Below are 19,687 nucleotides of genomic sequence, written 5' to 3'. Positions count from 1 at the left end.
GAACAAAGCCAAAGGCAGAATAAAGCATGAGGTGCAGAATATGGTGGAGTTCTGCTGTCTTTGAAATGTTGCTTCTCGGTATCTGTGGCCTACTCCAAATAGCGTTTGACTCAGGAACGTAGAAATTCATATCACCTGTTTAACTGAAAATGTTTCTTCCCTTTATTACTAGAATGGAACAAAACGTAGCGGTTATAAAGTGATGTGTATAATTTAAAACCACTTGCTTCACATCTCAAAACTTATTGATATACAGTGGAAAGAGTGTTAATTTTTATTCTAAAAAGAGAGATTTGCCAATTACCAACTGTTTGATTTGGACAAAGCACTTGAACTTTCAGTTCCCTGATTCCTAAAATGGGATAATATGTTACAGCCTACTTCAGGGATTTGTGAGATATGTTTGCAAACTGATAGCAATTGTGATATAACTATAATTAATGTTTGTTGATGTATAAATGTGAATTTTTCATACTTTACCCCAGTCAGTGTGTGTATGCCATTTTGTATTCTTTTTCACTTAAAATAACCTTATAAAAATATTTATATGTATTAACATAGTCTTCATGACAATTATTTTTGAGGTGACAAAATACTACTTCTGATGATATGCCCTCATCTTTTAGGGTTTTTAAATTTTCACTGAATATGGGTAAAAGATAGGCAAAGTTTTATAAACTCTGCTGTAACAGGGTTTTACCACCCGTCAGACTGCTTATACCAGAACTACTACCACCACTATTATCACTATACTGATAATAAACTTACAGTTATTCAATGCTTTCTTTGTGCCGGGAAATATGCTAAGAACTTTTCACGTATCAACAATTTCAAATGTGATAGCATCTCATTTTACAAATGAGGAAATGGAGACCAAAGATGTTGAAAAGGTATGCCCACATTATACAGACAGTAAGTACTAGAACTGAGATTTAGAACAAAAATTGGCACTTTCCAACCTGGTAGTCACTTGCCACATGAGGCTATTTAAATTGATTAAAATTTAAAATTACACACTCAGTTCCTCAGTCACACTAGCCGTACTCAGGTGCTCAGGAGCCATTTGCACCATCAGTTTCTGTATCAGGTAGCACAGAGATGGAACATTTTCATTGTTCAGAGCTACATCTTTCTGATTCCAACGTCTATGAACTTACTCACTTTTTAAAAATGTGTTTCTGTTTCTTATAGTTCTCTATTGTATTGCCGGATAATTCATTCTAATAATCTCAGTGTAAAATATCAGAATCTTAATTTGTGGTTTGTCTCACAAATCGTAAAGTTAAGTTTGAGTCATATGTGTACTACACTCTTTAGTTTTTTAGTTTGTGTAAATTTAAACATTTCATCAGTATTTTATTCTAATCTATGACAACACCAAAATGTTTCATTTTTTTTATCTAAAAACATGAAATTGCTTTAATTAACTCATTTAGCTTTGATTTGTATATTACTTTTTGCAGAAAATTTTCACAATTCATATATATGTCTAGCTTTTTGCAATTAGAAAAGCACTTTCATATCTATTATTCTATTTAAATCTTCATAACAATCCCCTGAGCTGGTTAAAACAACTGCTATTATCCTGAAGTATTATTATTATTATATTTTACAGGTTAAAAAACAAACAAACTGAGGCTTAGAGAATTTAAGGAACTTGCCCAGAGACACATGACAGATGGTGAAGCTGATAATTAACCCTACTCCTCTTTTCATACTTTATTTTTGTAAACTACCCGGTGTAAACCAGGAAGAAATAAATAACAGAGAAACAGCACCATTCAACTTTTTGGGGAACTGAGAGGGATCCAAGATGGTGGAGTGGATAAACACTATGCCTGCCTTCTCCCATGAACACATTAAAATTACAACTGAATTATGGAACAATCAACCTGGAAAACCATCTGAAGTCGAGTAGAACAGAAGTTTTATAATGAAGGATTTAAAGAAGAAGCCATGTCGAGACTGGTAGGAGAGGAGAAGACGCAAAACAAACTGACCCCAAACCTCTGTTGAGAATGACGGTTGAGAATCAGGAGGAATGCTTCAGCCATGGAGGTTCCCCCTGGAGGGGTAAGAGACCCCAGCCCCACACCGGCCTCCCCAGCCCAGAGTACCAGTGCTGAAAACAGGAGACCCTGCAACATCTGGCCATGAAAAACAGTGGTGATTCCAACCATCTGGGTGGGACAGAAAGCTGCAGGAAACCCAGACATTCTCTTAAGCAGCCCAAACACAGACTCACTTAACTTGTAGTCATTTATTTTGTCTTCTGGCAGGAAGGATGGTGACATGGAGGGTATTGGAGGCAAAAGGGAGGCAGACTGAGGTGTATAACTTCCAAGTGAGGGCTAGAGGACAGTTGCCATTTTCCCTGTGTGGGGCCCTTCTTCCATGCAGCCGGCAGGCAGGCACCATCTTTCCTATGTTGAGCCCTCCCCCCTCGCTCCTGGCCAAATCTGAATATTAATTGGTCTGGTGAGCTCCACTGGGACTCCACCCTACCCAACTCCCCCAATGCTGGAGGCACTTTCTCAGGGAGCAGCCAGCCCCACCCGTACTGCACACTTTCTTGGAAAACTATTGGAGTCCATGGGCCCCAGGCAGGTGACAATTGGACTCGACGTGCTCTGAGACTTTTGCTGAATAGCTCCAGGCTCAGCACTGGCACCAAACAACAATCTGCATTAATCTGCTTGCCTCAACTCTTCCCACTCTGTGATTCCCTGAGATCCTGCCTCACCCAACTTGCGTACCGCGTGAGTCTTTATCAGTAGCTGAACCTTAAGGGAGCCAACAGGAAGCAGCAGACATTGGGGTGTCCTGGCTTTTTGTAGAGCTACCCCAGGTCCAGTACTGATGGCAGACATGCTTGGTTGACAGCATGGCCTCTTCCACGTTCTACCAGATTTAGCACAGGCAGCATATAACTGTGGATTGCTTTGTAGCTCCTACTAGGTAGGCCCTGTATGGTCACAGGCAGTGGGTGAGACATAGGCCATTCATAGGCAGCAAGTGACTTGGGACTGCACTGGAGCCCCTTCCAGGAGCCCCAGAACCATCATGCCGGGAGGCTGGCTGAAGACTACAGCAGAGCACTGCTCAATTAGCCCCCAGACAGTACACACAAAGGGCAGTCTCAACAGGCACCAGAGCTCACTGGGGTGAATTCCACTCAGTGGGGTAAGCCCCATGCACAGCAGCGTGTAAGCTGCAGATGTGGCCAAACCCCACAGCCAGTCAGCGTGTAAGCTGTGGACGTGGCCAAATCCCACAGCCATTCACTGACATGACAAAAGCAATCAACTATACCAGGAGGGCACACACCACCTGGAGCACCTGGAGCAAGTGACCAGGGAGACCATGCCACTGGGTCCCACAGGATACCTACTACATAAGACCTCCTGGCCAAGACTGGGAGACACAGCAGATCTACCTAATACATGGAAACAAACAGAGAGGCCGCCAAAATGAGGAACAAAAAAATAATGTCCCAAATGAACAGGAGAAAACTCCAGAAAAAGAATTACATGAAATGGAGGCAAGCAACCTACCAAATACAGAGTTCAAAACAATGGTTATAAGGATGCTCAAGGAACTTAGAGAGAATTTCAACAAGGAGATAACAAGCATAAAAAAGGACATAGAAGCCATAAAAATGGTCCAGTCAGATGTGAAGAACACAATAACTGAAATGAAGAATGCACTAGAAGGAATCACCAGCAGACTAGATGAATCAGAGGATTAAATCAGTGATTTAGAAGAGAAGGTAGCTTAAAACACTCAATCAGAACAACAAAAAGAAAAAAGAATACAAAAAAAGAGGATAGTTTAAGGAACCTCTGAGACAACATCAAGCATAACAACATTCACATTATAGGGGTATCAGAAGGAGAAGAGAGAAAGCAAGGCATTGAAAACCTATTTGAAGAAATAATAACTGAAAACTTTCCTAACTTGGAGAAAGAAATACACATAAAAATGCAGGAAGCACAAAGAGTCCCAAACAAGTTGAACCCAAACAGGCCCATAGGAGATACATTATGATTAAAATGGCAAAGGTTAAAGACAAAGAGAGAATCCTAAAAGCAGCAAGAGAAAAGCAACCAGTAACTTATAAGGGGAACTCCTCTAAGACTGTCAGCTGATTTTTTAACAGAAACGTTGCAGGCCAGAAGGGAATGACACAAAATATTCACCATGGTGAAAAGCAAGGACCTACAACCAAAGGTACTCTTCCTAGCAAGGCTATCGTTTAAAATCAAAGGACAGATAAAGAGCTTCCCAGACAGGAAAAATCTAAAGGAGTTGATCACCACCAAACAGTATTACAAGGAATGTTAGAGGAACTGCTTTAATACAGAAGAAAAAAAAAAAGATCAAAATTATGTAATAAGTACCGTGTTTCCCTAGCCAGATCATCAGCTCTAATGCGTCTTTTGGAGCAAATATTAATATAAGACCCGGTATTATATTATATTATATTATATTATATTATATTATATTATATTATATTATATTAAAATAAGACTGGGTCATATTAATTTTTGCTCCGAAAAAACACATTTGAGCTGATGGTCTGGCTAGGTCTTATTTTTGGGGAAACGGTAATAAAATGACAATAGCTACATATCTATCAACAATTACTTTCAACACAAATGAATTCAGTGCTCCAATCAAAAGACATAAGAGGTCTAAATGAATAAAAACAAACAAACAAACAAACAAAAACAAACCCTTATATATGCTACATATACAAGACCCACTTCACATAGAAAGAAACCCAAGATACAAAGTAAAGAGATGGAAAAAGATATATCATGAACATGAAATGAAAAAAAAAAAAAAGACAAAAAGAGCTGGAGTAGCAGTACTTATACCAGACAAAATAGACATTAAAACAAAGTTCCATAAGAAGAGACAAAGAAGGACCCAGTAATTCCATGTCTGGATATTTTCAGAAGAAACCCAAAAGTCTACTTCGAGGGGATGTGTGCGTCCCTATGTTCATTTCAGCATGGTTTACAATGGCTAAGATGTGGAGGCAGCCTTGGCATCCAATGATGAAAGAATGGATAAAGCGGAGGTGTTACATATATACAATGGAATATTGCTCTGCTGTGAAATAGAATGGGTTCTTGCCATCTGCAGCGACATGGATGAACCTGGAGGGTATTGTGCTGAGTGGAGTATGTCAGACAGAGAAAGACAGATGCAGTATGATTTCACTTATATGTGGAATCTAAAGAACAAAATAAACAAACAAAACAGAAACAAACTCGTAGGTACAGAAAACGTTTTGATGGATGCCAGATGGGAGGGGGTTGGGGGTAGGTTGAAAAAAGTGAGGGGATTAAGAACTACAAATTGGTAGTTACAAAATAGTCATGAGGATATAAAGTAAAGCATAGGGAATATAGTCTATAATATTGTGATAGCGTGGTACAGCGTCAGATGGTTGCTGGACTTATCATGGTGATCACTTCTTTAGGAATATAAATGTTGAATAACTATGGTGTACATCTGAAACTAATATAATAATTTATGTTAGCTATATTTTAATAAAAATCTTTTTAAAAATGGTTTGGGGTGGATGGGGAAGTGTGGATGATTCTAAACATGATGCAAGTAGCAAAGAATTATAAAGGTATAGAAAATTGAATAAATCCGCAGATACTGGATTATTCCTAATAGATACAGTAGTCTTGTTATATTTACTAGACTTAATTCTAATCAGTTATAAAGAAGCCCTATGTTGCTATTTTAATTAATGTCTGGAAATAAATATTAATTTATACTTATAATCAAGGTAACATAGGTGACAGAGTCCTACAAAAACCCAAATGCAATAAAACACTCATTCTTTTTTCATACTTCTCTTTAGGGGCCTCTGGTTTTATTTTAGTCACTTTCAACATATAATGTAGAAAACATCAAATAATTATAAGCAAAGGAATTATTGGCTTATGTTTTTCATCCATGGAGTATCTGAAACACTCCTGCCAAGTTTCAGACATCAGCCTTCTAATGCATCCCTGTCCTCCCTGGTATGAACAAATTTCACACTCGTAACCAAGGATGGAAGAGAATTGCAGGGGTGGAGTAAAAATTCACAGTTGTTGATTTCGCTCTGTTGCTTTCTTGTTTTTCTTAGAGGGAATGCACAAAACTAATAATTATTGCATGATAAGTAAGCAACAAATTGAAGTGTGATTCCAGCTTGTGAAAAATCTTTGGTACATAAGACTTTGAACATGACACATCCAGCTTTGCAAATGGTTGCATCCAAAATTTAGTTACTCTGGCAGGCAGTTTCCTTTCATCAGGCAGCCGCTTAGAATTGTCTTTTGTATATTTGTGACTTTTACAATTTGTAACTAATATTCAGAATTTTAAAGCTTACTAAGGAAAAAAATTTGTAAATTTAATTTTTTATTCATTTAAAGAAACATCTATGGAGTTTCACCTAAATTGCCGAGGTCAGGGGATGAGAACATCTCTCTAATGCAGGAATTATTTTAGTTCCCTACAGTTGTTTTGGTCTTTCTGTGAAATTATTTATTTATTATTTCAGATAATGTTTTTCGGTTTTAGATTTTTCATGTACTAATAGGACTAATTTCATGTATATATTATAAAAATGTCGTCCATTGTACACTAAAACTATGAAGATAATAGAATTCGCAAGTGTTTTCCCATTCCTATTATTTCAATATGGAACTATGATATTCCTAGGTTAGGACATCAGCTTGCATTATAATTTTAGATTTGCCTACCAACAATATATTTGGCAGTTTTCCACTTACAACTCTGAATTGGGAAATTTTTACCCATGTATTATTTTAATAGAAAGAATTCCAAGATAAGAAGAGCTCAATCATATTGATTTGTACATTATGAAAGTCCAAAGCACCTCTTTGAATCCCAAATTGTTAAACATGCTAGTATTTGTTTCCATGTAACAGCAAACAGTTGTCAAATAAATATCAAGTTGGCTTTGATTCATTTATGAAAATTCATCTCCTAAGTTTCATTGGGGTATGTGATTTTTGTTCTTGTTGTCATGTTTTATTTTCTACGTATTTTAAAGTTTAAAAAGTACAGCATTCCACCTCCCATCACTACATCTACTTCACTTTCCGCAATCCTTATTTAGTCCCTTGAACTCTGAAGATAAGTAGGTACCTTAACAGTGCAGCAAGCTCCGTCAGTGGTGGGTCGTTTGAAAGGAGTATGTTTTATCTCATTTTAATATTCGGAATCAGTGCATCATATAAATGTGTTCTGAATAATGCATGTCTCCTACTTTAATTACTTGTTTAATTAGTTTGTTTCAAAGCCTAGAGCAACTGCTGTTGCTTCGATGATTAGAAAATTGTTTCCAGTTGCAGAAATCTATTTCCTGTTGTTTCTTCTGGCAGTGATTGCAGACCGGCCTCCCCCAGTCATTCGACAAGGGCCTGTGAATCAGACTGTAGCAGTGGATGGTACTTTAGTGCTCAGCTGTGTGGCCACAGGCAGTCCAGTGCCCACGATTCTATGGAGAAAGGATGGAGTCCTTGTTTCCACCCAAGATTCTAGAATTAAACAGCTGGAGACTGGAGTGCTGCAGATCCGATACGCGAAGGTAACTTGAAATGTCACCCCGGGTTTCCCATTTTGTTTCACTTTGTTTTTGCCTCCAGCAACTAGTGTTGAAGTCTCTAATTTTTGACTTAATGAAATGCCAAATAACAGTATTAATATATTTTTAATTTGATGCTTGATTCTTTCAGACATTCCACTGTGTATATTTAAGATGATTTGACTCATAATTTAGCCCATGGCAAGTAATTTAAGGTTTTATATGGAGGAGATAAAAAGGTTTTTGAGTCCTACTGAGGAAAGTAAATAGGGATTTGTGGGAGGGGAAACAAAACAAAAAACCTTCTAAGGTGTGATATGATGTAGTCATTTATTCCATAAAGCATTTTTTCAAAGATATTTCCCAGTACCATTTTACGTGTAATGTACTTGAACAGTATTGTGAATATTTGGTTCAGCATTTTGCAATTACAGAATACTATAAATGCAAACAAAAAAATATAAAGCAATGTACACACTGAGTGTACATTTCAAATCAGAATGTTAAATGATGAAAGCCCACAGGTTTGTGGGAACAATTTAGGGATTTATCTTCCCAGGGCATCACATCACATACCTGTTCTGTCAGGACTGTGTTGTTTTGTTTTAATTTTTCTTTTTCTTTTTAGCTCAAGATCAAACAAGCTCATGAGGCATATGAAAGAATAGCCTTGTCAGTAAAAAATATAAATTTCAATTGCTTTATTGCCTATTATGGGTGGCTTCTTTGGCATTTTAGATCAGCGTAACAGTTCATTTTATGTGCCACAAAAGTTAATACGTTGTACTTCTTTGTGACAACTATTGTGACTTTGTTATTGTAACTGCCAGAGCAAGATGACAATCTTGCTTTACCAAACATTACTTGAAGAGAAAGTTATTACCTTAAGCAGAGGTATATGGGTTCATTATACTGCTGATGATTTTAAAGTGGAACACGTGTCCTGTGTTTGTATTCTGGCATTCAGTCTTTAGAAGGGGGACCGAGTGAGTGTTCATTCCAGCTCGGGTTTGGCTTTGCGCTTATTAAACTACCTTAAGTTAAGGTTTTAAAAAAGTGACGAAAAGGATTGAATACGAAGAAATCATTTTGTGTCTATCCTTTTTTCATAAATATTTGTTTATCTCAGGTATCCATATAGTTGTGATGATAAAATATGAAATAGCAAGAGTAGGCATTGGTGACATTTTATCAGTCTTATTATGTGACTTTATAAAGATAAAATTTAGCAATAAAGACTAACCCTTTGAATTATATATTGACCCTGACACTGAAAATAATGTTATTGTAATTAAATATTATATTTTATTATATAATCAGAATAACCATATAACATATTTTTTTACATCTCAATGAAATATTTTCCTTCACATTCAATAAAAATATATTCAATTAAGAGGTAGCGTCTGGTGAGTGAATTTTAGTGCACTCCATGTTCATTTAATCCATATTCATGGGCCCTATACAAAGCTATAATGGTTTTTCTGGCCCAGTGAGCTCTTGATTGTTCCAAATATTTGTTTTCCATCTGTCTTCTCAGCTGGGTGACACTGGTCGGTACACCTGCATTGCATCGACCCCCAGTGGTGAAGCGACGTGGACTGCTTACATTGAAGTCCAAGGTAAATTAGATGATGTATTTTTACCTTAGAATACAGCTTCCAATGCACTCGTTTCCTTGCTGATAAATAGATAAAGTACATGTCCTGATGCCCGAGTAGGTGTGTGGTTTATGTTGTCTACAGTTATTTATGTGCTTATCTGTATGCCTGCAAACATTTGCTGTCTTTTCCTCTTCGTCAGAATTTGGAGTTCCAGTTCAACCTCCAAGACCCACCGACCCTAATTTAATCCCTAGTGCCCCCTCGAAACCTGAAGTTACAGATGTTAGCAGAAACACAGTGACATTGTCATGGCAACCAAACTTGAATTCAGGAGCAACTCCAACGTCTTATATTATAGAAGCCTTCAGGTAGAGTCCAGATGATGTTTGCTAGCTGTTGTTCTGTTTTGTGAGTTACCATTAAATACGCATGTTCTAACTTGTATCTCTCTCCTTAGCCATGCATCTGGGAGCAGCTGGCAGACTGTAGCAGAGAATGTGAAAACAGAAACATTCGCCACTAAAGGACTCAAACCTAATGCAATTTACCTGTTCCTTGTGAGGGCAGCGAATGCATATGGAATTAGTGATCCAAGCCAGATATCAGATCCAGTGAAAACACAAGGTAAATATTGATTTACTCAACTTGTGGCACCTGCTTATCCTTAGTTGTTATAGTTTTATAGGTAAATCATTTGTGCTACATGCTAGGATTGTATATTTAACATAGATCTGTTATCTATGTTGCTCAATTAATTTTTAATACACAAACACAATATTTGCAAACTTTATTATGTTCCGGACTAAGCACTCCCAGATAAAGTTAATAACAGAGAAATGTTTCTCGTTTTATAAAATCACAAATCCAATGAAACGAAAATATTATATTAATATTTTTGTATTATATTCAATTTTGTGATTTTAAATATGGTTACATGTGGTTGTAAAATCTTAATCATAATAATTATATTTACAGTTGAGTAAATATTATTTATGTTGAGATTAGTCCATCTAACCTTCTAGATGAGTTATGAAAATTACAACCTTAATCAAGTAATACTTTCTGGAAATCATACAAATGTAAGAGATATTGGGAAGATAAGCTTAACAAGTTCTTAATCCTTCTGTCCGGTGAACCTCCTACTAAATTGCATGGACAAAAGTACTTTTAGTCTGTCTGTTGTCTGGCTTTTCATTGATAATTATGAGAGCCATGGTATATTAAACTTTTAAATGAAAAGTATGTATAATTTGGTCAAAAATGGGTTAAAGAAACAGAAAAAAAGGAAAGATGAACATGTTAAAACTGCTTCTAAAGCATTTAAAACTGGAAATTTCATTCATTTGGACCGCATACTGGGTACACTGCTTTTTATTTTCTTTGGGAATAGAAATTATTTTTAGTTTTCAACAGATAGATTATCTCCCATTCACCTTCTTGCTCATCCTGTTTTAATCCTTTACTGGAAGCAACTTATATATTTAAAAATATGGATTTGAATCAACCTTTACCATTTTTGGAACATACTGCAATTGCAATTAAAATATGCTTGCCCTTGTATGAATGAAGAAGGATAATTCTAGATGGTAGTGATTAGAAATATAAAATTATTTCCTCAACATACAGAGGAATCATAATGTCTCTATCTTCAGCTTTACATTCCCAAAGGGGTGAAATGTAACTTAGTTACAACGATAAAAACAAGTTATTTACAAAATTCCTGAAAGACTTAAAGGCAGGTTTTTCTCCTGGTTTGGGAGAGGGTCTGCCAGCCATGTGCATGTTTTGTCTTCTCCAGTGGGTGTATAAACAACCTTTTGGGGAGGACTTTTTGTTTCAGAATTCACAGAGAAAGCAAACCCAGCCATAGAACATGCCCACGTCTGTCTCTTGCTGTGTGAATTCAACACACGCAAATGCCTGTGTTTGTTATTATGAGTCAGCTCTCCAGGAGCTTTGATATTCTTGGAGCCTGCCTTAAGGCAGTTTGAGGTTTTCAATATTAGATTCGCATTTGTAAAGAATGCAGAAGCTATGACAGCTGTAAAGTGAATTTCAACTTTTGTCCCCACTGCCGTGGTCTCTACCTAGCAGACTCGAAGTGAAGGTTTTGATTGAATGCTATTCTGTCACATATTCATATGCGTTTGTATAATATGCATCTCCCTTTGTAAGTGTGGATATAGTTAACATTTTATCTGAATATGTCTTTTAAAATTTTAATCAACTTGCCTTTGCCATGAATAGCTATGTCAATTGAAAGACTAGAAACATAGTGAAATAGGCATATAGTTTTTAAATCAAAGAATTTTTAATCTTAGCTCCTTAGTGTACTAGCTATATGGACCTGAGCAAGTTAGTCCTGAGCTCCAGTTTCCTCACTTGTATAATGGGCCTGAAAGAACCGATTCCACAGGATTAGACAGGAATTAAATTGACTAATTAACTTATGAGTATACAAGACCTAGATTTCTTTTGTATTCTATGCCATGAGACCTTGCGATTGGACTTAGTTATTTCTTTCACTGTCTGGAGTAAAAATAAAAGAAGTGTACAATATTTATGGATATCATCAAACTGAGAAAGGCCACCAGCGTGCTGAATGAGAGAATTAGAGTTAAATATATTTAACAGACAGAAATGATGGGCCAGCACCAACAAGATGGAAATTAATGGAGCACATTTAAAAGTCTGCTGTTTGATCTTAGGTTTTAAAACTTAGGGATAGAAGGAAGGGCTGAGATTACCGGGTTAAAGGGAGAACATGTGACTGTGTGTCAGGACCGTGGGGAAAAGGCCGACTTTAATGTTTGAAGTCAATTAACACACGAATCTGAGCCAACTGAATGGTGTAAGAATAAACGTAGTCTTAGCAGGCATTAGCAGAATCGTGCCTAGATCAAGTAGTCTCTCACCTTCACTCTGAACTGGTCAGATCATGAGTGGAGTCCTGTGTTCTTTTTTGCACCCCACGTTTTCAGGTAGACTTATAAAAGGAGAAGAATGAGAATAGTTGGTAGGGCTGCATGGAAGGGTACAAATTACGTCATAGGAAAAGAAATCCAAGGATCTTGGATTTAACCCTCAAAATAACAAAGTTAGAGTAAGCATGACATTTTTTCCTTAATATTTTAAGAAACCGTCATGTGAAAAAGATGTGTTTATTCTAACTGCAGACAACAAAACCGGGCCAATGAGTAGAATAAAACTGAGAAAGATTTCGTTGTCTAATGCTTGGACTGCTTTTGAGACACTGTGAAGCCCTACTGAGGGTCAGGCTAGTATTGGCTGTAGCTGGCACCTGGGGAAGAAGCTGGGCAAAATCCAACTGGAGTGTACAGAACCTGTAAGCAGGGAAGCGCCAGGGGTGGAGAGAATTCGGGAAAGACTTGTCGGAAATGGATTCATAAGGGAGCCTACATAATTTCTAGAACCATTTCTGCAAAAAGTCATCCCCAAGTGGAGATGCCTATGCATGAGCTGGGTCAAAAGTAAAAGTTGCAGAGATAGAGAGCACGGTTCCCAGTTCAGGGGTCGGGTAGACCTATGTCGCAGCTGCGGTTGGAGCTTTGTCATAGGTTAACCCAAATCTGTTTTTCCAAAGACACAATGTGACACTGCAAGGAAGATGAGATGAGTAGCTGGCGGGCAAGGGGTGGTGACCCTCATTGTTGGGGCGGGGGGTTGGCTGTAGCCACCGTTACTACTGTTTTCAGCCACACGTCCTGTCCACACAGCCTTCTTGAGCCCTATTCTTTTAAAGACTATGTACACGGGCACCAAATGTACAGAATATGTATGATATAGATACTAAGACCGGTTACTATAAATAAGCAAGTGGCACCTGGATAATCTTCCTTCAGAGATTACGTCCCAATATTGGGGAAGCTGGTGGATAGAACTGTACCTGAGATTTCCTCCAAGTTTTATTCTGAATGTTGTGAAGGGCCTTTTACACTATAATACATTCCTTTCAGGAGAAGAACAAGAACAATAAATGACTAATTAATAGACTTAGAAATATTACATTGTTAGATAATATTTCCCGTTTTTCTCTCTGATGGGAAATTTTCTAAAATACTAGTCTAGACTGGCTATTGTTAAATGGTTATATGAGACCAGGGACTTTAGTCAGTTTTATAAAGGGATGAACTGGCCAGTTTATCTCAAACCAGAGGACTTAAGGATTATGATGTAAGTCGTCGTAGTTACCTTTGAAATGGTTATTTACATGTTTGAAGATACTTCCTAAAAGCCAGAAGATTCCCTGAGGATGGAAGCTTACATATGAGAGAATATGTTTAGAAGCTGATATATGATGTGTGTTTTCCTTACACTAATTCATTTTAACTCAACCAATTGAGTTAAATTATTATGCACAGTCTATATGTATGGCACTTTGCTAGGTGTTCTGGATCCACAAAGGTTGACTAGATACCTGGCCTCAGGGAACGGACTTTCCAAGCCTTACCAAACTGTCCTCACAGCCATCTCCAGACGTAGCCTTATCAGTGCTGTCATTTGACAGATGAGGAAACAAAAATCGTGAAGTTCAGAAATCTTCCCAATGATAGGAAGCTATTAAGTTGCTGAATGGGAGTGCAAACCCAAGTCTGTCTTATTCCAAGGACTTCACCGTTACCCTGGAGATAGAAGGGAGCTGAGGTTATCAGAGCAAATAAGACAGTAGGGAAGGAAAAAGGCCTGAGATGGAAATGTGACAATCAAGTGCTCTGTACCTGTGATCATAGGTAGTCTAACGACCGGTATTAAACAAAGATAAAGTCTGAGAAGCCAGAATTATCTCAGCTGTTTTTATAATTTTGTTTATTTACAAGCTCAATTTATAGGCCATATATGGGAGTGTAGGCCACACACACACAGTCAAGGGTATTATTTCTAAAAGTGTTTGATAGCATTCAATCTATTGTTTCTTCCATTACAAGCCTGCCTTCCCTGGGCTCCATGAAAAATATATACTAACCTCATTTTTAACATTCGTGTTTTAGCTTTCTATCTAGAGTCTGTTCTTTAAAATATTTAATCATTCAGAAAACCAAGATTCTTCTTTCTGTTGTTTATGGGATGGTAAATAATCTAGACTATATATGCCAAAATACAATACTTTGAGAATTCTAGGTGCAAAACAAAATTATTTTCTTCTCTTTTTCACCATGTTTTGCCTATAACTATTGTAAACAAAGCAAAACATCTGTATTTGGAACACCTCTGTAGAAACAGGCAATTTTTATTGATTACTGACTTAAGTAAGTTTAACAAAACCCTTCCTTGTTGGAAAAGCAAAGTGCTACATAAATGAATACCGAGTCTTACTTTGTTCTTGGTCTCCTTTGTAAAATGTTGAGGTTCTTAAGATTAAAACCTCTTTATTAAGGCGTTATTGTGATACTGTAACTAAACAAAACCATTATCAATTAAATAGATGTTAAATGCTCTTTTCTCACCAGATTTATCCTATCCTATCCTATCTTTACCTATCCCATCCCATCCCATTTTACTGGTGGCTCTGTATTGCCAGTCATAGCTGCTAACTTATAACTGAATTTGGGGAGACATCCAGGTTCTTCTTAAGAGATGTAAGGTGTCTTACTTCTTTTTATGCTTGCTTTTCACTTAGATGCCTCCATTCTTTTCATTTCCCATCCACTCTGGTGCAATTTGCAGCTCTTCTTTTTTGCATAATTAAGATCTACAGAAGGTTATGAAAAACTCAGAGGAGATTGCATTAGCTCCTCATCCTCAGCGAGAAAGCAATCATCACATGGGAGAAAGAGCCCTCAAATGCTGTTGTTGCTGTTGTTATCTTTGCCTCCTGCTCTGTTCTCTTTCTCCATGCCCTCTGCTTGTTTCTCTCTCTCTCTCTCTCTGTCTCTCTCTCTCTCTCTCTCTCTCTCTCTCACATAAAAAGGTTAAGTTGTCTCTATTCTGTATTGCAGGTTGGTCTCACAGTCACAATGATTCTTCTTTCCTGAGAGTTGCTATGAATGAAAGGAGTGTTTCACCATGTTTTCATTCAAGTCTGACAACAGTCTTCTTGCATTGTTACAGATGTTCCGCCAACAAGCCAAGGGGTGGATCACAAGCAGGTCCAGAGAGAACTGGGAAATGTCGTACTGCACCTCCACAACCCTACTATCCTTTCCTCCTCTGCCATTGAAGTGCACTGGACAGTGAGTCGTTGTTGTTGCAATATTTGATCACAGTTTTAATAAGCAGTTGACTTCTGGGAGATCATCATGTGAAATAAATATATATATATATATATATATATATATATATATATATATATAGCAACAGATAAGTTAAATATATCTGCTGCTCACTCTCCACCAATGACAACTTTACAGTGCAAGCATTTTTTTTTTTATTATGGTACCTGTGGACTGGCTTTAAACAGAGACAAGTTTTATCTTTGTGTATATTTTCTGTTATGCTGCATTTTCTGTTATGAACTTGACCAGTCTCAGAGGAAAGAAACACAGAGTATTGACTATGAATGTATAACGTGTGATAGGATCATTATCACCTGAATTGTTTTAGACTTATAAATATTTCTAAGTCGCATTAAGTAGTCTTCTAAAATTAAAAAGTAGTAAAACACATTTTATTGCCTCATCACCTTGACCCTAGCAGACTCATCTCTAGATGTTGTCACAGAGCTGCTATGAGGCCTCATATTTCTGCACGACGCATAGCTATTAATGTTTAATAGTATATATTAACCTGAGAAATTGAACACATTTCAAAAGAAAGTGATCTGTTTTTAGTATTGCACTTTGTATAAACTAGAAAACCATGGGGTGAAGCCAAATAGAATTTTTTGCATTTTGTCACACTTAATTTTGATAATTTTCTAATAAACCAGTAAAAATCTGATTACATTTTTATTTGTCATTTTAATAGGTAGACCAACAATCTCAGTATATTCAAGGATATAAAATTCTTTATCGGCCATCTGGAGCCAACCATGGTGAATCGGAGTGGTTAGTTTTTGAAGTGAGGACGCCAACCAAAAACAGCGTGGTTATCCCTGATCTCAAAAAGGGAGTCAACTATGAAATTAAGGCTCGTCCTTTTTTTAATGAATTTCAAGGTGCAGACAGTGAAATTAAATTTGCTAAAACCCTAGAAGAAGGCAAGTATAATGAAGTGTGTGATTCCTATGCACTGCAGTACATTTGCTAGGCTTTTGTTAACTTAACTGAATAATTTTAATGTTATTAGTGACATTATTAACTGTCTTTAGAATTTGTTTAATTAAAACCACTATAAAACAAAATTCTGTAATAACTTGCTTTCATAGAGGCCTATATAAAAATGTGCAAACGTGGACATTGTAGTCCTTACTGGCATATATTTAACTATTCAGAACTAAAATTCACATTTAAAGATAGAAATGTTTTCCATTTGCTTGCCTTTCCATTAATTATTTTCCATTCATCTATTGAATATTATCTTGAGTAATGATTTATAAGTAAGGTGAGTAAATAATATCTTGGTTTGCTTTGGACTTTATTGGATTAGCATTTTATACTTAAAACTCATGTCCCCAAAAACCTCTCGGTTCTAGACAAACTAGTATGATTGGCTACCCTATAACTGTAAATTGAAAATTACTATTTACATGAATGTATAAAGTTACATATCATAACTATACTCTTTAAAAATAGCTGGAGTTTTTTCCTAAAAAGTCTTTATTACTTTATTACTATATGATAGGTAATATCATGGATTATTGGCATTTGTCTTCATACTTTTGAACATTTTTATGGAGAACATGGGACTATGTAACTTTGGTTATGGCAGATTCACTGTAACAATTGGTTAGCAATATTTAGGGAAAACTTAAACAGTTTAGGATTATTCAGACTTTGATGAGATACATCTTGAAAACATATGCGTCTATTGATAATAAATTTTATAGTTATTGTTTGACTTTAAATATTAAATGTTTGCTTTCAATGTTCTCTAATGCACTCATAATATATCTACTTCTTAAAACAATCTACTTTTTAAAACAATTTAATAGCGCCCAGTGCCCCACCTCAAAGTGTAACTGTATCAAAGAATGATGGAAATGGAACTGCAATTCTTGTTAGTTGGCAGCCACCGCCAGAGGACACTCAGAATGGAATGGTCCAAGAGTATAAGGTAATACATATATAGTAATTTACTGGTGGACGTCCCTCTCCCCCTACAAAGAAAAGGAAAAGGAAGATTGGTTAAATTCTGCATGGGTATTTGGCGCCATCTGCTGGTCCACATAGCAGCACATAAAATCATTTTTAAAATGCTCCTGTTTATTCACTGATTGTGGATACTAATTCTTTCTTAAGCCATTTGAAAAAAAATGTTTTAAGAGATATTTGACATGTTCACAAAATATATAGATCCATGTAATTTCACACAAACAACAAATGTACATGCTAATGAAAAATATATATATATATACACATATATATATGTACACGAGTACATACTCTATACTGTAAAAAGTAGTTTAAACATATTTTGCAGGATTGGGTTGCCCAATGGAAATGGCTATGAGTTACATTCTATCAAATATGATTTACTTTCTTTTTAAAACATGCTTGAAATTTTGGAATTTTGGAGCTAAGTTAAATTATTTTAGTGTGCATGAAAATCAATTTATTTCCATTAACCTTGTTTTAGTCTCAGAGGAAATTCAATTATAAGTTTCTTTATGTTTAAATGAATTATAAAATATACGATTCATTGTTAAGTGATTTAATCTAATGGTTCTGAATAAATATTTTTACCTTTGAAGTCATTGGCTCTATTCATTGAATTCAGAGAGTCTTACATAGATTGATTTTGTGCGAATATTTTTAAGCATGCCAAGGTACAATAAAAACTAAGTTAGAGACATGACATTTATCCTATCAGTGAATCTACATTGTGGGATAGTCTTAACGAGCTTGATAAATGAATTTGAATCAGGAGAATCTCAATGGAAAATAAATTAGTGTAGTTTTCAACACTATATACTAAAACAATTTTAATTGCAAAACATGTATTTCTCTAGACACTGCTTAAAATTTCCATGATACCTGAATGTGTTTCTAATTAGTAGCTAAATTATGATAGTCACTAGATTATCTTGTATGTATGAAGATTTTATACTGTGTCTGTCGATGTGAGACTGAAGCGAAGAAAGCGAACACCTTTACCTTCTACAGGTAATTACATGTTAACATCAGAATCACTTGTGGAATCATTTTCGAAATACAGGTGTCTGGCCACCATGTTTAGTGATTCTGGTTCGGTGGGTCTAACAGGCTCCTGGCCTATAGATGAGTACTTTGCTAGGTCTTTGTAAATGATTCTGCTATGCACTCTCACTTAAGGCCCAGATAAAGACTATCAATAATTTGTATGGTAACCAGATAGACTGAGCTTAATTTTAGGTATACTATCTCATTTTAAAGTGATTTTTAAAAAATAACCTGAAAACCTCTTTATAAAATTTGTGCACACTTTTTAGAGGGCATTTTTTTTTTTTTTAAGTATTTACAATACTGCCATTAGTGCACTATGGGTATTTTATGGTACTTTAAATTAGATCTTCTAATGTAATTGAGTCCTTAAAAGGTAAGAGTCTGTACACCTGTAAGTGTTCTCTCATGAGTTGCAAGGTTATTTTAATACCGTAGGTGTCAGGATAGTTTGATTCAGTCCAGAAAAATAAACTGTTATAGAGATTTTTAAGGATTTTAAATGAAGTGATGTCTCAGCTCTGAAGCAAAATTGTGTGATGTAGGCATTTTCCCCTAAGAGTCAAAACTCATTTTTGTCTTGAAGAAATGTGAAAGGGTGGATTTCACTTAACTTCATGGTCAATTTAAAATAATAAAATGCCTTTCAGAACCTGATTGACTGGTACAAAATCAGTTTGTGGCTTTGGTTCAGCTACGTAATGTAATTGGAGGGAAAAATCACAAAGGACTCTTTATTTCCAAATGGTCAGATCCTGGTATAGAGTCTGACCATTTTCTGGTGTTATGCATTGAAGCTATGTTAAAATATTAGCTTTCAAAGATAAAAAAAATAAAGGTTATTGCCTACGCGATAGAGGACACTGATATTCTTACATTTATTTTAAATCCCATTTCCTATTACAATTTAGACAATAGGCTACTCGAAGCTAATTCCCTGTCTTGCTCGAGGACATCATGAAGAATATAGAGCATGGTTTACTACTCCACGGATCATTTTCTTATGGAAACTGAGTCCAAGTACTGCCACGTACCATATCCAAGCTCCCAAACGACACAAAAGATCGCTCTCTGATTAAATAATCCTTTAGTGAAATTTATATTAAGGATTATAGTGTAGTTCAGAAATCAGTATTTCCTTAAAATGAATTACTATCACAAATACTATTAAAGGTAATGAGATGTACAATAATTATTCTTTC

At 36.1% G+C, this 19,687-nt stretch overlaps 1 protein-coding gene across 1 annotated transcript in view; it reads left to right on the top strand.

Moving 5' to 3' along the window:
- The window catches only part of ROBO1 (roundabout guidance receptor 1), a 1,107,232-nt gene that overhangs the window by 1,029,187 nt on the left and 58,358 nt on the right, over positions 1 to 19,687 (top strand). Inside the window, exons 11-17 of the mRNA XM_033132830.1 lie at positions 7,422 to 7,627; positions 9,165 to 9,246; positions 9,428 to 9,596; positions 9,686 to 9,852; positions 15,298 to 15,419; positions 16,153 to 16,384; positions 17,279 to 17,400. Of these exons, the coding sequence (XP_032988721.1) occupies positions 7,422 to 7,627; positions 9,165 to 9,246; positions 9,428 to 9,596; positions 9,686 to 9,852; positions 15,298 to 15,419; positions 16,153 to 16,384; positions 17,279 to 17,400 (1,100 nt within the window). The remainder of the gene's footprint in view (positions 1 to 7,421; positions 7,628 to 9,164; positions 9,247 to 9,427; positions 9,597 to 9,685; positions 9,853 to 15,297; positions 15,420 to 16,152; positions 16,385 to 17,278; positions 17,401 to 19,687) is intronic.

The sequence above is a fragment of the Rhinolophus ferrumequinum genome, chromosome 2 (assembly GCF_004115265.2).
Source record: "Rhinolophus ferrumequinum isolate MPI-CBG mRhiFer1 chromosome 2, mRhiFer1_v1.p, whole genome shotgun sequence".
Lineage (NCBI taxonomy): Eukaryota > Metazoa > Chordata > Mammalia > Chiroptera > Rhinolophidae > Rhinolophus > Rhinolophus ferrumequinum.
The sequence above is the reverse complement of the archived record's forward strand: the minus strand, read 5'-3'. Positions and strand labels throughout refer to the sequence as shown.